Here is an 18,734-nt window from a genome sequence, read left to right as displayed (position 1 = left end):
TTCTCGGATCACTACCAAAATTTAATCGTTTGTTACTTGTGTCATTCTCAACCTTTCCTGTTTCATCCAAATCCGTTAACTACTTTTCGAGTTATTTTGCACAGGGACAAACAAACTAACAAACCAACCAATGGTAACGAAAACATAACCACCCCCCCCCCCCCCCCCCTTGGCAGAGGTAATAATAGTAACTACCACAGCACTCAGAGAGTGCAGACCTCCGCCAAGCAGCTCATTTCCACCCATTAAACATGCATGCTGAAATCCATGTAATTTCCCAATGATAGCTAAAAGAAAAAAGCATAGAGAAAAAGCTACAAAGTGTTTTACCTCTTCAACTTCCTGCTGCGCGGCTCCTCAATTAGAATACCCGCTTTAGTACATATGCAAACCTCAAATATGCCCAGCTTATACTCCAAAGTTCATCAACCCTGTTTGCCTAAAGATTAGAAAAAAACTTTAAAAATTCATAAAAATTCCCAGATCACTGCCAAAATTAAATCATCTGTTACTTGTGTCATTATCAACCTTTCCTGTAAGTTTTGTCCAAATCCCTTCACAACTATTTGAGTTGCTTTGCAAACAGACAAACCAATGCCGACAAAAAACATAACCTCCTTCCTTGGTAGAGGGAGTGATGAGTATCACACCTTTGTCAATATCAGTCACATATCGTCAGCTGATAATCAGAAGGACGCTATGGCATTCTAAGATTTGAAATGAAAATGAAACAATCGATTTTTGTGATATACGTATGTGTTTATTTAATCAAAAGTGGGTAGATTTATACAAGTATTGTTCCAAGTATCAGTTGAAATAGTGCCCTTGTGGTTTTTATTTTTAACATTTTACTGAAAATGATTTAAAGTTGACACCATAATGTAGAGGAGAATGAGCTCAATAACGCGATATCAATAACTCAGTACCACCCAAAATTGCGATAGCGCCCTTCTTGTTCTCAGCTAGCGATATGTCGGTGTGTGGTTGTATGAGGGTTCACGGCATATTGTGGGTACAACTTATGTTACAGCTGAACCTACATTAAAAGTGTAACAAGAAACTTGCTATGGCCTGCTGCCATGCTCAGATGAGATTTTTTTTCCCTTTCTTTTTTTACAGCTTTTTATTTCCCCTCTCTCCCTCCCATCATATATATATATGAGAGACCATAGATGTGAAATCAAAAGTCACAAGTATAATTGTGTAATACCTGTAATGAATCTGAGAGTTTTACGATGCCACAAAGACCATTAAGATGTATATTGGTATGCCACTTTCACTTTTGCATTGCTCTAAAAATGTTTGTGGCTGAAGTATTTCAAACTTAAAGATATAGATGTACATACAGTATGTCCCCCCAAAAAATTACAACGGATTTTCGCATCGATAACATCCGATATGATTAGTCCGTCTACATGCTACTTCAGGGTCGTGAAATATATAATCTTAGCTCTATTTTGCAGAAAACCCCATTCAATTTGGTTAAGCAGTCACAGAGAAATGTGGATTATTGTAAAGCATGTTATGTGGCTGATTCTTCCAAGTTTAGCACTTGGATGCTCTTGGAACTGCATATTAGTGTGTGAACACAATGGACAGAACTTGGAGGGAAGAGATTCCTGACATGCTCTACAAAATTTCTCATTTCTCTTTGACCACTGAAGCAAATCGAATGGGGTTTTCTGAAAGATGTGGCAAAGAGTCATAGTTTCATACCCTAAAATTGTATGTGGATTGATTCACTATTTTTAAAGTGATCTTAGCAGAGGGTACCATTGTAATTTTTTGGGGGACATACGGTACAGTTGTGCATGTATGCAGATTATGAATATATGTATACTTTATGAATGCAGTTCCCACAAGTAGAGATGTTTGATCTGTATAAACTCTCAGTAACCTTGCATGGAGTCTTTTTATAGCCAGATTATTCTTCCAAGTTTAGATTGTGCTGGGATGGGAAGGATGTGCAGATATAGCTTCACTCAAACACAGCTTTCGGCTATCATTTGCAATTTGCAGTTTGGGTGGGGGATTTTCGGGGACACGTAAAAATCTCAGTTTTGATCTGCTGCAAATGAGCTGGTGCAGAGACTCCAACCCCAAGCACCTTCTGATCTGGAGATTCTCCCACCTGAAACCCCTATCAAACGGGAGACTCCAATTTGATGTGCGCAAAGCGCACATCATGAGCGGCCGGGGTCCAGGGCCCGCTAAAGGGCCCTGGAAGCTCGGTTCTACATGTAGATGCTCTCTCATGATATCTAAGGCTTATTTTTCAACAAACAATGATATTAAAGTAAGAAATCATTTCAAGCGGGAGACACAGAGCCAGGGCGGGAGAAATGAAATCTCAAGCGGGAGAACAGGAGATTTTGCAAAAATGGGCTTTCGGCGGGAGATCTCCTGTCGAAATCGGGAGAGTTGGAGTCTCTGCTGGTGTTTATCATTAAAATAAATAAAATTCAGAAGTAAAAAAAAAAATCATCTTGAGGAATGATCGCTTCATTAATATCATAAGTAAACTTGACATGTTGTAGAGAATTACTGTTGTTGAAGAGAAATGCATGAGAGTGGTGTGCTCTTATTAATCTACTTCTCATTGTTTTATATTGATGAGTTTTAAGTTTTTAAGAAGGAACAACTTCAAGACATTTTTCTTGTCTTCTTTGAATTCCCTGGCAGGTTCTGGATGATCCCTCAACTGACTATCTCTACATGGTGTTTGAACTGGTAGAAAAGGGGTGAGTGGCATCCTCATTCAGTCTCTTTGACCTTCAATGCAAGTGCTGAAATGAGTAGGAATGAGCTAGAATCAGAGTAGTCAACTTTAAAAAGAAAGTTGCACTACAAGAAATTTGATGATATCTTCTTTTGCTGCATACACAACCAAGGCCAAGATGATACCTTTTTGAATATATGTGATCGAAACTACTCACCATATTTTGTAAGATATTTGATTGTACAGCATACCTTACTCTGTAGATATAGACTACAACGTGCCTTTAGAAAGAGAGATGTTCAAGGCACTTAAAGTTACTCAAGAAGTCATACAAGTAAAACCAAAATTGAGTGAGCGTAATACCTGTTTTGGGATACCCTATGAATGCTGTGACGTACATGAAAAATGGCTGTAACTTTAGCAATATATGTCGGATTTTGTTCAGACAGTACTGGACTCCTGTGTCATTGTGTTCATAATGCATTGTCAGTCTCTCCATTCAGCTCATTGTCTTCATTTCCGCATTCCCAGACACTACCCATGCACATACAAACATTAACCCCCCCCCCCCTTCCCTCTGTTGGCTGTTACAAGATTGTGTATCAGTTTTGGTTCATTTATCTTCGTTTTTTATGCCTCGGCCACGTAAAAATAATGCTCTTAAGATATCCATCTGTCTGTCCAATTTTTGTCATATCTTATTATTGCAATTTAAGGAAAAAAAAAGCATAATGGATTATTTGGGGTACTGTACCTGGCCCAAGTATGCAATGTACTGATGATATTTTTGGAAAAATCTCAGAAGGTGAAAGGTAAAAGGTCATTTATCTTCAGTTGAAAATGACATTTTTTACCTGTCACTTTGTCTAGGAATGTCCAGTGGTGTAGTGGTAGTATGATTTGTTTGGAAGGATAGAAATAAGTGGACAGTTGATTATTTTCATGAAAAACTTGTGTTGAAAGGTCATATGTCACTGTTCTTTTTTACTAAAAAAAAAAAAAAAATAAAAATCACATGAAAAACCTGTGTTGAAAGGTCATATGTCACTGTACTTTTTTAGTAAAAAAAAAGAGAAAAAAAAAATCACGTGTAGTCACCACTTCAGCTGGTTTATTTGAAAATTATGTTGCCAGCAACCAAAAGATGTCACTACTGTTGTGCGTTTTCCCTCATTTTGCCTGGTTCTTGAATGATATGGCATGTGTACATCATTCAGACTTCTGAGTGCGTATTGTTCAGGAATTACATACGTGTATGCCAGGAAATTAGAAATGGGGGGAGGGATAATCTAAATACTGATAACAGCATGTATGAAAGACATGCAGGAAAGACATTGCATTAAGAGCATATGGTAAATACATTTCATTTTGCCAGAGGAGGAAAAAAATATATACTGTGAAAGTGGGTGGGGAAAGGGGGAGGGGGTTATAGCAACATGTGTATGTTCAGAACAAAATGGGAGATGTGATTTGAAGAAAAAAATCTTGCTGATTTGATTTTCTTCTCAAGTCATGGCGCTCTGACTTTTGAGACGAAAATTCTCATAAATAGGCTTCGCAGTGGCGGGCAATTCTGGGTCGATCCATCCTGGGAGGAAATCAATTAGAGCATAGATGGGATTTCCTCTCTATTTCCGATTCCCTGTCTCTGTTTGGTATTTCATCCTCATCAACCACTGCTTGCTGAGAGTACCCTGTTCTTCTTTCATTTTTTCTGGTTACAGATGATCGTCAAATTATCATGTATGTCTGTGTTCTGTGTGCATTTGTATACATTTGTGTGCTTGTGCATGTGTGTGTATGTATCTATTTGTGTGTTTGTATGTGTTTGTGTGTATGTATGTAAGTGTGTGTGTATGCATATGTGTATTGGTATGTGTGTGTGTGTGTCTGAGTTGTGTATGTCTGTGTGTGTGAGTGATGCAATTGCAGAGATGAGAGTAATTGTAAGATTTGGTTGACAACGCAGTGAAATGTTGGGTTCACCAGCAGTCCCTTTTTAAAAGTTTGTAAAGTCAGCAAAGTGAAATTGTCTGATACTCCTCAAACGATTGTTCAAGATCACAGATGTGCATACTGCAAGAAATCAGTGTGAAGTATGGGTAGTCATTTTACCTCCTTTACATTTCAGTTCTTATGACACACTTTACGTTCATGCTGAGTGGGATTATGGTCAGCTTTTTTTTTTTTTTTTGTAGCTATGAACAACCTTTGTTATAAAAGAAGGTATGCAATTTGTATACGTGACCTTCCTGCTCAAAACCACAGAACATAGGCCGGCCGAAATGAATTTTCTCTTTTCGACATAATTTAAAAGAGTAAGTTTAAGCTTTAAAATGATGTAGAAGTTAAAATTGGACCATCCAAACCCATTCAAAAAGTGACTGAAATTTTAAAGAGAGTTAGGAGATGCAGTTTTATAGAAAAGAGAGGAAAGCCTGGTCACTCAGGCATGATGTGCAGAAGCATCAATGAGAATATACTCCATATGGCAGTGAAAGGAGCTCACATCGGAAAAAATATGGTCCAGGAAAACTGAATATCTGAATTTCTGTTTGGTTTTAAGCTGCCAAATTTTGACAGTGGATAGAGAGAAGGTTACTCTCCCTTGTAATGTGACAAAGTTTAAAAATCTGAGTCGGTCAACCCACATGATGTGTTTTGATCCATTCGCAGAGAATCCAAAACTGCGACTTTTTGTGGGTTTTGAGCAGGGTGGGTCACATATCCAAATAAACTGGTCTAATTACTCGAACACAGCTCAAGGATTTTTTCCCCCACATATACCACATAATTCCCTCTAAGAGTGTCCTGTCTTCATTAAGTATGATGGGTGTGGCCTTGTGATTCGCCGGACACCTCCTCATAAGTGTCCTGTCCGAGTGACCTTCCCATCAATTAGTTGAGAGGCTCTAATCTTCCCTGTCACACTCATTCTCTTGATTGCCTCCATACCTCTCGCTCATTTTCTCTTGTAGACATAAAACTACATTGCCACGCATGTGTATCACTTTTACTTTTCACACAGTCTTTTAGGCCACTTTCCTTTTACATTGTAATTGTAACATTATTTAGCAAACATGTACTACCCAGTCATCTTTCTTGCAGTATCAACAGTAGCATCTATGTTTTATAGCCAAAACTTAGTTCTCAGAAGCACTCAAAATTTATTTTCCACCATTTGGAGCTTACTTGCAGTGTATCAAAAGGGTCTACTGAGAAACTCTTATGCCTGGCTGATGCCATATATGCCAGGATGATGAATTGTTCTGGAGTATTTTGAGATCATAAAGTGTAGAATAATTTTGATCAAAGTATACAACTTTTATTCCAGAAGGGCCATCCCTGTTCAGCATTGTGGGGCTCCATGTAGAATGTTACGTGATGATTGAGCATGCCCTTGTGATCATAATCAAGATCGATGGATAATGCTGTAGTCCGGTTTCTTGATGTATTTATGATCGATTATGAAAAATTATGTAGCAACCATGATTGGGTATTAGCTACGAGATTGTGGTCTTTCGGCAAAATTTTTTGGCAAATATTTCACATTTTCGTCGCTACACAACGGAAATTGTGTTACTACAGAGTTACTTCACTCATTTCTAATGCATACATACATTTGGGAGCAATAATCAACAGTTCTGTAGGGATACAAGAACAATGTTTTGGCTTCTCCAGTTTTACTTTGTAGCTTTCCTAATACTCTCTCTCCATACATATACAATGTACTATGATACATCAGTGGCATCTTTGCTCTTTGATGCCTTCTTTCTGCTTGTTGGTGTCACTTTACATTTTGTTCCACAATTGTTTTACAATCACTTCCCCTCATGACATCCTTCCCGTAATCTAAACAGTGATATCTCCTGACATCTTTTGTTTTCTTCATATTGCCATCTCTTGGCTTGCTGTCCCACTATCCATCACTTCAACGTGTTTCTCCCTTCGCTATTTTTTTTTTTTTTTTGCTTTTGTTGCTATGTCTAGATACATCTATGTCGCCATCTTCCGAGGATTTCACTGTCCCCTTTTGTAACTAGGTTAATACCTTACATGCCATCATCCCTCACACACACACACACACACACACACACACACACACACACACACACACACACACACACACACACACAGAGACAGACAGACACACACACTCAAAGGGCACTAAAAAGTACTAACACAAAGTGTGACTTTTGTGATGACGAGAAGTGTCTCCCTGTATTATAAAGCAGGGCCTCACAGCCGTAGATGCCTGCTTTGGTTGGAAGCAAAATAGAAAAAGAGAAATCTAATATCATTGAGGCCAACTATCACTTCTCTTCCTCCTTCTATCTCTTTCTTTTCTCTTTCTCTATTTCTTTTTTTCTTTATCTCTGTTTTTTTCTACCTTTCTTGCATTTTCTATTAGATTTTTTGTTTGTTTGTAATAGTCTGGGAAGCTGCTCTGCTCTATCTCTTTCTTTTCTACCGTTCTTGCATTTTCTGTTTTCTTTTCGTAGTCTTGAAAGCTGCTATGCCATTCTTTTTTTTCTTTCCAAACAGATATTTAATAGAGGAATAGATAAAACGAGTTTGAGGTTAGTCTGCCAGGGGGGTTGGGAGTGACTCCCATTATGTGAAAGCATGAACCGACAGGAAGTTGTTGGAACATACACTAGCTGTGGGAGAGGCAGAAATAAGTGCAGACATTGTTAATGTGGCATGGGGGCAAGGCTGCTGGAGAGAATCAATGGAGGTACATGATCTGAAGTAAAAAAAAAAAATGGAAAAGAGATGGAAGATTTTGAGGAAGGGGGGAGGGGGATGTTAAAATCCAGAATATAGATTCAGGCTTTACAGATTTGGAAGGGAGGGAGTGAGAGAGACATAGGCACAGAATGTCTACAACTTTTGTGAACAGCAATATACAATTTAGACAGTTTTGTTTTTGTTTTTGTTTTGAAGAGAAAGAATGGTAAAAGGGAGAGGAAAGATGAGGATTGGGGAGAGATAGACTTGACACAAATGTAAGGGTGAAGTTTATGAGCAGAGAAGGGCATGACTTCTAAAGAGAGAAAAGAGATTGAGAGGACCAGTGATTCAAAGCATGAAAGAGGACTGATATATGCAGGTGCAAATAAGGGTGTGTTCGAGCGCTCTCCTGAAGCGAACCGAACTGTACCTGTGCCACAGGAGTGCTCGAACGCTCCTAAAGTGTACCGTGCCGGAGTGTACGGAGTGAAAAGTTGACCACTTCAAGATGTGCTCCAAAAGCGTACCAAAATGTACTGTATTTGGGACATTTGTAAGTAGTTTAAGCACGCCAGGTGATGACCCTGTTGCTACAAAATGTGTGGACCACTTCTACATTATAACTCATGATGTAAGCTTTTTCCACAGAGTGCTCGAACGTTCCAAATCTGGTGGAGGTACAGTTCGTTTCACTTTGGTTTGTTTTTGAGTGCTCAAATGCACCCCAAGATGAACGTATTGACAACAGTACTGCTGATGATAATGATCATCATACTAATAATGATATAAAAAATGACTGTAGTGGTGATTTGTGATGGTGGTGATAGTGGTATGATACCAGCAGTCTGTTCTCAGGTGAATGGGTTGTTTATTTCATTAGTTAGGAAAAATATTTCGACAGTCAGCTAGGTGATTCATAGAAGTTGAGCAATATATGTAGCAAAATCAGTGCCTAAAATGTCTGTTATCTTCAAATAAGATAAAGACTTGAGTGGAGGCTATACATTTGTTCACCCATGTGGAGCCTGGGCATGTACGCCAATAAATATTGTACGTGTGGTGATTTGCTAGACTATCGGCCAATGCAAATTACCTTGGAGCTACATGTACAATTGCATGTGGAGTGAGCATTTGGTCAATTAAACTTATCGCTCTGAATGTTGTAGCCAATCTGGGCCCCAATGCCAGGAAAAGGGGGAAAATGATTGTGTGTCCCCTTTGGCATTAGATTGATGCTATTCTCCTGGGCTGTCCCTGGTCTCCTATGTTATAGTCCTGATAAATTTCCCAACCCTACGTCCTTACGTAATAAATATTCAATTCATTTGCTGCTCATTTCCGTTGTTCCTGTTCTTGTTCTTGTTATGTTTAATCCATCTCTCCTTTATCCTAACATGCCCTCAAACTTGATTTCTAGTGACACCATCCATGCTTTGTGTTACCATGCTGGTTTACAGTGGTGGTATTTCTAACAGATTTTGTTTTCTTTTTTAATGTAAGAATGCAAAAGTTTGCTATGTCTGGTTCTTATTTTGACTTCCAGAAGTCATGTTGTATGTGATTATTCCAAGTTGTTTCCTGGCAGTATTACTAAAATGTGATATCCTCTTGGGAGAACTTGAGTCATAAAACTTTAACCTGTGACCTCTCCTCTGATTGGTTGGCAGGCCAGTGATGGAGGTGCCTTCAGACAACCCACTCAGTGAGATGCTGGCCTGGACGTACTTCAGGGATATCATTCTAGGAATCGAATTCTGTGAGTGCCAGTTTAGCGACAAGGCTGTTCTATCTGCTGTGTCGTCTATCTTCTTTCTGTCGTATCATTCAGATCCAGGGACCTATTGCATGAAGCTATTAACCTGAGAAAACTCAGCTTACTTTTAACAGAGCTTTTTCTAGTGTGATATTAAAGTTCATTGCAGAATCGTGCTAACCTGAGTTTCACTTCTTACCAGAATATTTCTCAAGTAAAAAGTTTTATGCAACAGGGCCCAGTAAGAGGCTGAGAGTTTCTTCTATACCTTTTAAACTACTTTCCTTAGATGCTACAGGAATGCTTTATGCAGTTACTTTATTCAGTAAGGCATAATTGTTGCAAAAAAAAGTATTAAAAATTAAAAAAGAGAGAAGACCTCTTCTGTCTTTTATTTAGCATAAAAAATTGGGCTCTGACATTTTTTTCTCAAAAGATCGAATTTTGCACGCCACCATGGTCAAGTAGAATGGAGAGCTCTTGTTATGAAAAGCGTCGGTTGAATTGGGCATCACACAGACATGAAAGGCCACTTTATGCGGTGATGTGAGATCTCGCGTTTTCTTTTGCCAAATCTGTCAAGAATGGATGAATCATTTCCAGTGGGTGGCAATTTTGCTCTAGCCTTCTTTTTTTTCCCCCTCCGGGAAGGGAATGAGAATTGGAGGAAGAGAGGGGAATTTCCCTTTTTTTTTTTTTTCATGCCTTAACCCATTGCGAACGGACTGATTACGCTACAACACATATTTTCCGTAGACACTTGCACGAGTATTCTCGGGACTCATCCTCAGTGAGTTAAGTTCCATATTGCATACAGGGTATGAAATGTTTTCCCTTTGTAGGTGTATCCCATTGGTGATGCACTGCAGCGATTCAGGGACACAAAAAAGAAAAGAAAGGAAGTCAAGTCATTTGTATAATTGACATGTACGTAATTTGCAAGAAATCCTCCCATACTAAAGAGTGATGATTTATTCTTGGAACAAAACAGTACTGCAAGAGGACTTTAAGAGCAGCAATCCTGATAAGCAATAACCATTAAAGGTATTCAGCCTTTATGGTGATGTGTTTGATTAGCTCTTTTCAACCTTTCAATATTACTCTGAAGTAATGTAGGCCCTATAGGAAATTTTATTGGTAAAGTGTTGAAACTGTCTCAGAATTCTAAATTTTGTACTGGAGGTTGTAAAGTCATAGTGTGTTGTTCTCTGTTTGTAGGAATAAAGAAAGGTTCTGTATGTGGCCATTCTCTAAAAGTGCATATTTTCCTGCCTTGCACAGTATGACTGGGGTAGAGATTCTTTGGTACGATTGAAGAGTTTGTTTGCAAAAACCGGTAAGTCCATATTTGCTAAATGGAGATATTTGCGATTAGAGGTCAAGAAAAATAAAGAGAATAATAAGAAAAATTTTGCTTCTTTTGACCATAACTTAAAAAATGTACCTTTATATGTAGTGACCAATATATCATTTAAAAGGTATCATTTTGTACTTTATGACAGAGACTATACTTCAAAATCTTCAAAAATGGACTTATCGGTTTTTGCAAACAAACTCTTCAATTCTTCAGCATGAGGGATAATTTAAAACCTGATATGGATCAGTATCTGCCTAGTGGTTCTGCATCATCACAAAGGCTTGTTTTAGTGGGATGTACTGTGATCTTTAAAGTGATGTCCAAGAATTGTCATTTTGCTGGATGGATGCATGGATAGTACTTTTGAATTCTGATTCATCACCTATATTGTTTTATTTATTTATTCATTTTTTATTTATTTATTTTTTTGCTGATGTTAAAATGTGCTGAAGAGTTTAATCTGTGCTCTCTGTAGATAGACTTCCGGTAAATGTAACCACGTTGTCGTGTAGACTAATTCCGGGGGATATTACTTCTAAACTTAATAGTGAAAGCAAGAAGGCCCAGGGTTGTCTGTGTGTGTGTCACTGGTTGAGGGTGTGCATACATAATTCATGGACTTGCTAGTCACAGGGGACGTGTGGGGGGAAAATCCTGCTAGGCTGAAATGATTCAGTCCTTGAATCAATGGCTCCAATTAGCCATTCGCTGTCGCCACACTGGCTGTTGATCATGTTTAGACAATATATAGCTTGTTCTGATGGGGATCCGACATATATATGCACATGGGGCAATAGATATAATGTTGTTGCTGTTGTTTCTTTAGTAATTACTGCCGAGATAATGTCAAGGATTAATCTTGCATGAGAGAAGGGAAAAGAGGTCGGGCCAGGGCAAGTCAGTGACATTTGACGTTTAATGACACGTGACTCTTCGATAGTAAATGGTATATTCAATATGGGCAATTATGTTACTGAATTGCATGACTTAATTTTTTTATTGGGGGGGGGGTAGGTTGTGTTTTGTTTGTTTGTTTATTATGATTTTTACTAGCCATGTGTAGCTGTCCTTGCGCTGGGTACATTCTAACTCAGAAGTCTTTGTTACAGGTCCATAAAAAGAAAATGAAATCAGTCTTGCTCACGATTGCTTGTTATGAGAAGTACCAAATGTCTGCATAATCTCTTGAAAACAATAATAAATCTGTCATGTGGTATCACAAACAAAAAAATGAGACAAACTGCTAAGTATTATGATTAATTGTTTGGCAGCATCAGATGTCTGTAATTTATTCGGATTGAATTGTTTATGAAGGATTTCATGTGTTCCCCAGATTATGTTTTCATTTTCTATTTCTTCTTCCTCCTCTTCAGTGCACTATCAAAAAGTGATCCATAGAGACATTAAGCCTTCCAATCTCCTCCTAGATGAGGACTCACACGTCAAGGTGAGGATGAGATGGTTGCCGTGGTAATGGCTTTAACCCATCCAGTCCCCGAAGGGATCTTGCTGCAGATATTACCGTCGTGTCATCTTCAAATTCGCCACTCTGAATTACACTTCATATCTTATAACACATTTAATTTATGTCATGTTATGATATATTTGAAAAGATGAAATGAAACTGGATAAGGTCATTAAAAATGCACCGAATCTTGAAGAGATGCAACCGGCTCCTGTAGTAACAAAGTCCTCGGGACAGGCATTTTTCTTTCGTCATGTCGATATTTTATTATAGCAGAATACTGTAAAAGTGGAAATTTTTGCGGTGTTGAAATATTTGTGCATTTTGCGCAACCAGAAACTAGCGCAAAAATAAAAGCATGCAAATACTTTTGCTTGCCATATGTTCCAGTAGTTGATGTCTTGATCCCGCTGAATTAAAAACACGCGAAACTCATCTTACCCAGCTGAGCGTGAAAAATTAGTCGCGCAAAATATCCACTTCTACATTAGTAAAGTATATAAAGGGTATATAGATGATAAATTTGGGACCTGAATTTTTACTTCATTGTAATCTATATATATTGATATTGCCCCATGCTCAAACAAAATTACCATGCATTGTAATGTAAAATGTGGGTAGGACCGTTCCTTAAACTTGACATGCTTTTCCAATAGACAAGACACAAATCCTTTGATCTTGTCACCTGCCGTTAAGAATTGTTGAAATGCATGAACACATTTACAAAAATTTATAAAAGAAATATGAATATATGTACAAAGAACAATGTAACTTTATAATAAAAAAATCATTAAGTTATTAATCATCAAAAACAAAAAAATGAGACTAATCCGTTGTATTTTTTGTTGTCTTTCAGATTGCTGACTTTGGCGTGAGCGACAAGTTTGAGGGGATTGACGCCCTGCTGTCTGACACCGTGGGTACCCCGGCCTTCATGGCCCCAGAGTCCCTCCTGGAAGACTCCATCAAGTATGGGGGCCGGGCCCTGGACATCTGGGCCATGGGCTGCACTCTCTACTGCTTTCTCTTTGGACAGGTTCGTGCTCCTTGCTGTGGCTAATTTGAGGATCGTATCACCAGAAAATTTGTGTAGGAGTATTCTGGATACTAATGTAAAAGTGGAAATTTCCGCAATGTTGAGATTTTCACGTATTTCAAGCAACCAGAAACTAGCAAGAAAATAAAAGCATGCAAATATTTTTACTTGATATATGTTCCAGTAGTTGATATCTTGATTCCTGGAATTGAAAACACGCGAAACTCATTTTACACTGCTGAGTGCAAAAAATTAGTTATGCAAAAATATCCACTTTTACGGTACTTTAGCATAGAAAGTTAAACCATTTGAAAGATACCCTTTGAAAACAAAAAGTAATGCCAAATCTATTCTCAAGACTTGTTGAACAGTCAAGCAGAAACGAAATCAAGTGAAGTTGCTGAGATTTCGTAACGTTATTCTTCATCCATTAAAATACTTGATTTATCTGTGAAAAACTTGAGCTACAGTCATATGTGGGGGGTCAGTCTGACCATTTGCTGCACGAAGCTTCATAAATCAAGAGCCCATTTATTTTGCATGTGGAATTCTCCATCCCATCTCTCCACCTCCCACTCAGTACCCCCTCATTATGTGGTCACGCCTGAAGGCTATTATGAGTCTTCATTTTTATTTTCTTTCAAAGTGGCTGTGATATGGCAATCTTCTCTCCCAGGCCTGGCCCAGGAGATCCTTGTAACCAACCCTAATGAGCTTCTCTCCACACCTGTCTAAGCTGCAGCATGCAGCCTTTGACCTTGTGTCTGAGATTTAAAAAAAAAAAGGAGAGAGAGGGACCTTAGAAGAGTTTGATGTAAATAGATAGTATCTTATGAAATGTATTTAGAATAGAGGGAATGTGAAGGGGAAATTTGTAAGGGAAAAGATGATTATACTCACATGCACACGTTGCTATTATTACTATCTAATGTTCATCAGCCATTTTGAAATGCAAGTGACGATAGCTGAGCTATAACAATGTGATATGGTGAATATGTTGAACAACTTCTCAAGTATGTACTTTCAAATTCAGAGCGAGTGCTTTGGAAGCTATTGGAAGGATTATTGGATTGTTTTATCATCAGGAGATGGGCTCCCCCCTCCCCCATATTTGCTTATTTTTGTATTAGAATTATTATCAAACTGTTTAATTGCTCAGTAGTGAGAAGTAAAGATATTTCATCACCATGAGCCTGTGCTGTCCCAAATCATTCCATGTTGCATATAGAATGCTTCTGCATTCTAGATGCTGAGATTGATGTGAAAACTTGCAGGGAAAAAAATCTGTAAGAACAAAAAACACCTGTGTGTAACAAACCTGTGAGATTACAGGTACTGTATCTCTGATTTAACCCGCTCGGTACTAACGTGTAAACACACCAGCGACGTAGTGTGCAAAGAAATTGCCAGTGGTGCTGGCAGTGTTAACATGAGCTGATTCACAGTCTCGGTTACATGGTGTTGTGTTGCATTGACTTTTACAGGTGCCATTTCAAGACAACTTCATCCTCGGTCTCCACAACAAGATCAGGACACAGCCGGTCACATTCCCAGAAGAGTAAGTTGCCCCGACAACGGGACACTGATGTTTTCCCTGACTCCGGGGCATTCTCCTTTCTTTTGCTCCTCAAAATTCCCGGAATAGCTGCGAGGAAAAAAATTTGCCAGTGTTCTTGTCCTAGGATGTAATTCAATCTGATGTGGTGGCAGATTAGGTTATTTAGTTCTCATGCAAATGAATGCCACTTCTCTGTTAACCCTCTGTGTACTATAAGTGGTGCTTAGCACAGAAAACCCTATATTGTTGCACACACTGTCCCAAGTCCCTGGCAGGGAAAGGGTTTGCTGTGAGGAGTGATTACAAAGTTGTTTTTCTTTCCTTCTCTCTCTCTTTCTCCATCTCCTCCCCTCTTTCTCACTATCTTCCTCTTTATTTCATCCTCTCTCTCTTTCTCTCTCTTTGTCCGTCTGTCTGTCTGTCTGTAGCATCGAGGTATCAGACGAGGTGAAAGATCTCATTACGAGGGCGCTGGAGAAGGACCCGCAGAAGAGAATAACACTTCCCGACATGAAGGTGAGACCAAATCCTCATTGTGATTTTTTGTTACCTCAAACAAATAAACAAACAAACAAATAAACAAAGAAGTGAATAAATAGATGAAATAGATGAATAGACATATACGTAAAGAAATGAATGAATAGATGAATGAATGAATGAATGAATGAATGAATGAATGAATGAATGAATGAATGAATGAATGAATGAATGAATGAATGAGTAAAGAAACAAATAATCAAAGATTGTTCTCCAAGTCTGTTCTCTGAAGAAAAGTATGATGGCTATATCTTTATCATCTCTATCTACACCCTTATCAACACATCTATATCTAAACTTGTCATGAAAACAGTACTCATTCTCTCTCAGTACCCATTGCATTTACTATAAGCTCATTGTTCAGCATCTTCTGAAATATATGATGGTTGGCATTTTGTGTAGCTCATAATGGAACAAATTGTTTGGATTGTGTGACTGTTGTGGTGTGCAACAGTGACAGATTTTCACGATATATAATACTGTAAACGTCAATATTTTCGCGCTGAGCGGCTCGAAAACATATTCGCGGGTTCTTAAATTCGCGCTCCGCAGCGGGTTAATACACAGTCTCCAGCGATGCCAGCGTACGATAAGCGACGTAGCGAGCGGCGCGAGTGCGAGTACAGGAGCTCAACTACGTAGTACATGTGTATTTTACTCGATACATGTACTGTAGTACTAGTACTAGTACTGTAGTCGCGGGGATGTAGCACACCAATCGGCCATGGGCTCGGTGCGTGCGGTGCGTGCGATGATACTGCTATATGCGTAAACATGTCTGTACTACGTAGCTGTATCATCGACGAAGCGCACACAATTCAGGCCGTTCAAAATGTGCATAGAAAATTGCGAAGATATATTTGCGCGTTTTTGAATTCGCGCTAGCCGAACGTAGCGCGAAATCCGCGAAAATTAATGTACCGCGAAAATTTCCACGTTTACATTATGCCCTGGTGATCTATCTCATCAGAATTTGAGAATTACTCCTAAAAGAAAAGTACCTCAACACCCAGACAACACAAATAAGTGGTGGAATGTCATCATCGGAAACACAAAAATTTCAATTAAATTACTCCCCCCTCCCCCTCCATGAGTAGGTACCGGAGGTGAGCCCAGTGTGACTTGCTGCATCTTGCATCGCTGTGGTGGTAGCTCCTTTCCCGCCTTCTCACTGTCCTTTCTTTCTTCTCTCCCATCTCGTTTCCATAGCAACATCCGTGGGTGACCCAGCATGGGGAGGAGCCCATGCCATCCCAAGAGGAGAACTGTGTGCTGGTGGAAGTTTCTCAGGATGAGGTGGACTGCTGCGTCAAGCAGCTGCCAAAGATAGAAACGCTGGTGAGTCTAGCTGAGAATTGGGCAGCCATGCTGTTATTGTAAAAGTTCAACTACTGCAGGGGAAGAAAAAAAGGAAAACAGATTTTCGCATGACTCTGATTGGCCGAAAGTCATGTGACACTTTTCTCTTGCAGTTGCAGGAAGCCTTTTTTTTTTTTTAAGAAAGGAAGATGTTACTAGGTTCTTAATTGATGCAGAGTGCTAGGTCTGAAGGAAAGATGTTGCTGGGTTCTTAATTGAAGCAGAGCGCCAGATCTGGCAAGCCAAGCAATTTGATGTGGCCCTCGGATGTGGCGCGTACAATTTAAAATAGGCTCCGCTTGTCAGGTTTGATTGGTGCTCCGCGGTTGAGTGTCCTTTAAATGATTCCAAAGGAGTGGCTGTTCTCTCGAGGATGCGACACTGATTAGTCTGCTGGATATGTGACCCTTAATCAGCCGACCGCTGGCGAAAGTGATTGCAGCCGTTTGTCTGGGGGAGTGGTCCCCACTTCTGGGAAAATTTGGGAAATTATGGGAGTGGGGCCCCCTACAAAATGGGGAGGTATGCTGCAGTGCAATTGTTATTAAAGGATGGAGCAATGTGGCATGTAGTCACAAATGATGGACTAGGCCTCATGATGACGCACATATGTATTATGCATGTTCCTCCCTTGCCCAAAGCAGATGCTTTGATAATTTATCTGCTGGCTCAATTTTTATCTCATGATCTCAGATTCTTGGACAAAGACCTCCATTGCTGATATTAGGAGAAGGTGCCTCAAATAGAAGACAATCTAGATATATTCATACATACTACTGTACATTCAAGTGAAAGTGTTTAGAGAAAAGCAACAAGATAGTGAAATTTTCGATAAAATGGGACTGTTGATATTATAGAAAGATAAGACGAAAAGATTATCAACTGCTGTAAAACGAGAAACGTTTGCGTGCATTTTAATTTCGCAAATTTCGCAACCGCCAAGATGCGCGAAATTAACATGCGTGCGAAATTTCTTGTCTACACAATATGCATTGAACGCCAGTGGCAATTCGCGAAAATTTCATGCCACGAAAAAGGCCGTCAGCTCTAATCGCGAAAATTTTGTGCCGCGAATATATCATGTTTTACAGTATTCAAGCAAGAGTTTTTCCTGTTTTCAGTTTAGGATTTTATTGTGAGTCCTTCGTACCTGTAGAAGTATTGCTTTTGGTACTCTATGTCTAATGTACGTTTCAAAATCTGCGTGGTATAATTTTATATCTTAAAAGGTGACATTTTGTTCACTCGTGTCCTCAACATGCATCTTTGAAGGATATTATTCACATCTAGATTTTTGAAGAAGCAGGAAAATTGCTAGTTTTTTGCAAGTGTGAGAAAATTCACTTCAGGTTTTAGTTAAAGGGAATACAAGAGGGCTGTGCAAAGGACACTTTAGATGTCACAAAGACAGCTACAAAGTTTGTTTTAAAAATGATCGGTAGGGTGCTGCTGGCATTCCAGCAAAAGCGACTTGCTCTTGCATGAGACTGGCACTCAAAATCTGCCACTTTGATGTGGGTGCTTTCATTTGAGGCAACGATCTCTTTGAGGTGAATTTTCCACGCGGTGGTCATAATGCAACGTGACTGGTGACAAGACTACCAATCACATTCCAAGCAAAGCTGTAATCCTGAACATCGACCAAGTAGATTGAACACTTCAAGCCCGCCACCACCATTGCTGCCACCACCACCACTACCACTACCAATGCCACCACCAAAAGCAAAAAAACAAAACAAAACAAAACAAAAGTTTTCTTGTCCATTACTGGAATGTCCTGTACAGCATTATCATATTGGAGTCTTTAAATTGACTTCATTTGATACAGCAATGTGGCACTGAAAAGTTAATGGTGCACCTTTGTCGGATCACAGAACAATAAAACTTTGTTTTCATGTTTCCAAAAACAGTGACAATTACTTGTGATGCATATGAGATGAGGTTAGAATGTCTTTGACTCACATGTTTTCAACAACCTTGTGCACAAGGTTTCATGCTGAATTTGTATGTCCCTGCCACAAAGTGTTGCTGGAGGCATTATTTAAAAATTTATCTAAAAAGAAGAAGGGATGTCCATCTGCATCAAAACTTTCTTGATGTAAATTGAGGAGGATTTTCCTATGGAAATGCAGTTGCCATTTCATAAGGGATTATTAAAAAAAAATAAACGAAAAAACCATGGTACAAATTGATGGGAGATGAGTGAGGCAACATCT

At 39.1% G+C, this 18,734-nt stretch overlaps 1 protein-coding gene across 1 annotated transcript in view; it reads left to right on the top strand.

Moving 5' to 3' along the window:
* LOC139730118 (calcium/calmodulin-dependent protein kinase kinase 1-like) overlaps nt 1-18,734 on the top strand; it is a gene marked incomplete at its 5' end in the record, with an annotated part of 59,314 nt that overhangs the window by 38,072 nt on the left and 2,508 nt on the right. Inside the window, 7 exons of the mRNA XM_071641021.1 lie at nt 2,683-2,741; nt 9,121-9,209; nt 11,937-12,010; nt 12,885-13,064; nt 14,549-14,622; nt 15,051-15,138; nt 16,369-16,497. Coding sequence (XP_071497122.1) covers nt 2,683-2,741; nt 9,121-9,209; nt 11,937-12,010; nt 12,885-13,064; nt 14,549-14,622; nt 15,051-15,138; nt 16,369-16,497 — 693 coding nt within the window. The remainder of the gene's footprint in view (nt 1-2,682; nt 2,742-9,120; nt 9,210-11,936; nt 12,011-12,884; nt 13,065-14,548; nt 14,623-15,050; nt 15,139-16,368; nt 16,498-18,734) is intronic.

This window comes from Diadema antillarum, unplaced genomic scaffold (genome assembly GCF_040938485.1).
Source record: "Diadema antillarum isolate AM-2024a unplaced genomic scaffold, OU_Dant_1.0 seq00000292_RagTag, whole genome shotgun sequence".
Lineage (NCBI taxonomy): Eukaryota > Metazoa > Echinodermata > Echinoidea > Diadematoida > Diadematidae > Diadema > Diadema antillarum.
The sequence above is the reverse complement of the archived record's forward strand: the minus strand, read 5'-3'. Positions and strand labels throughout refer to the sequence as shown.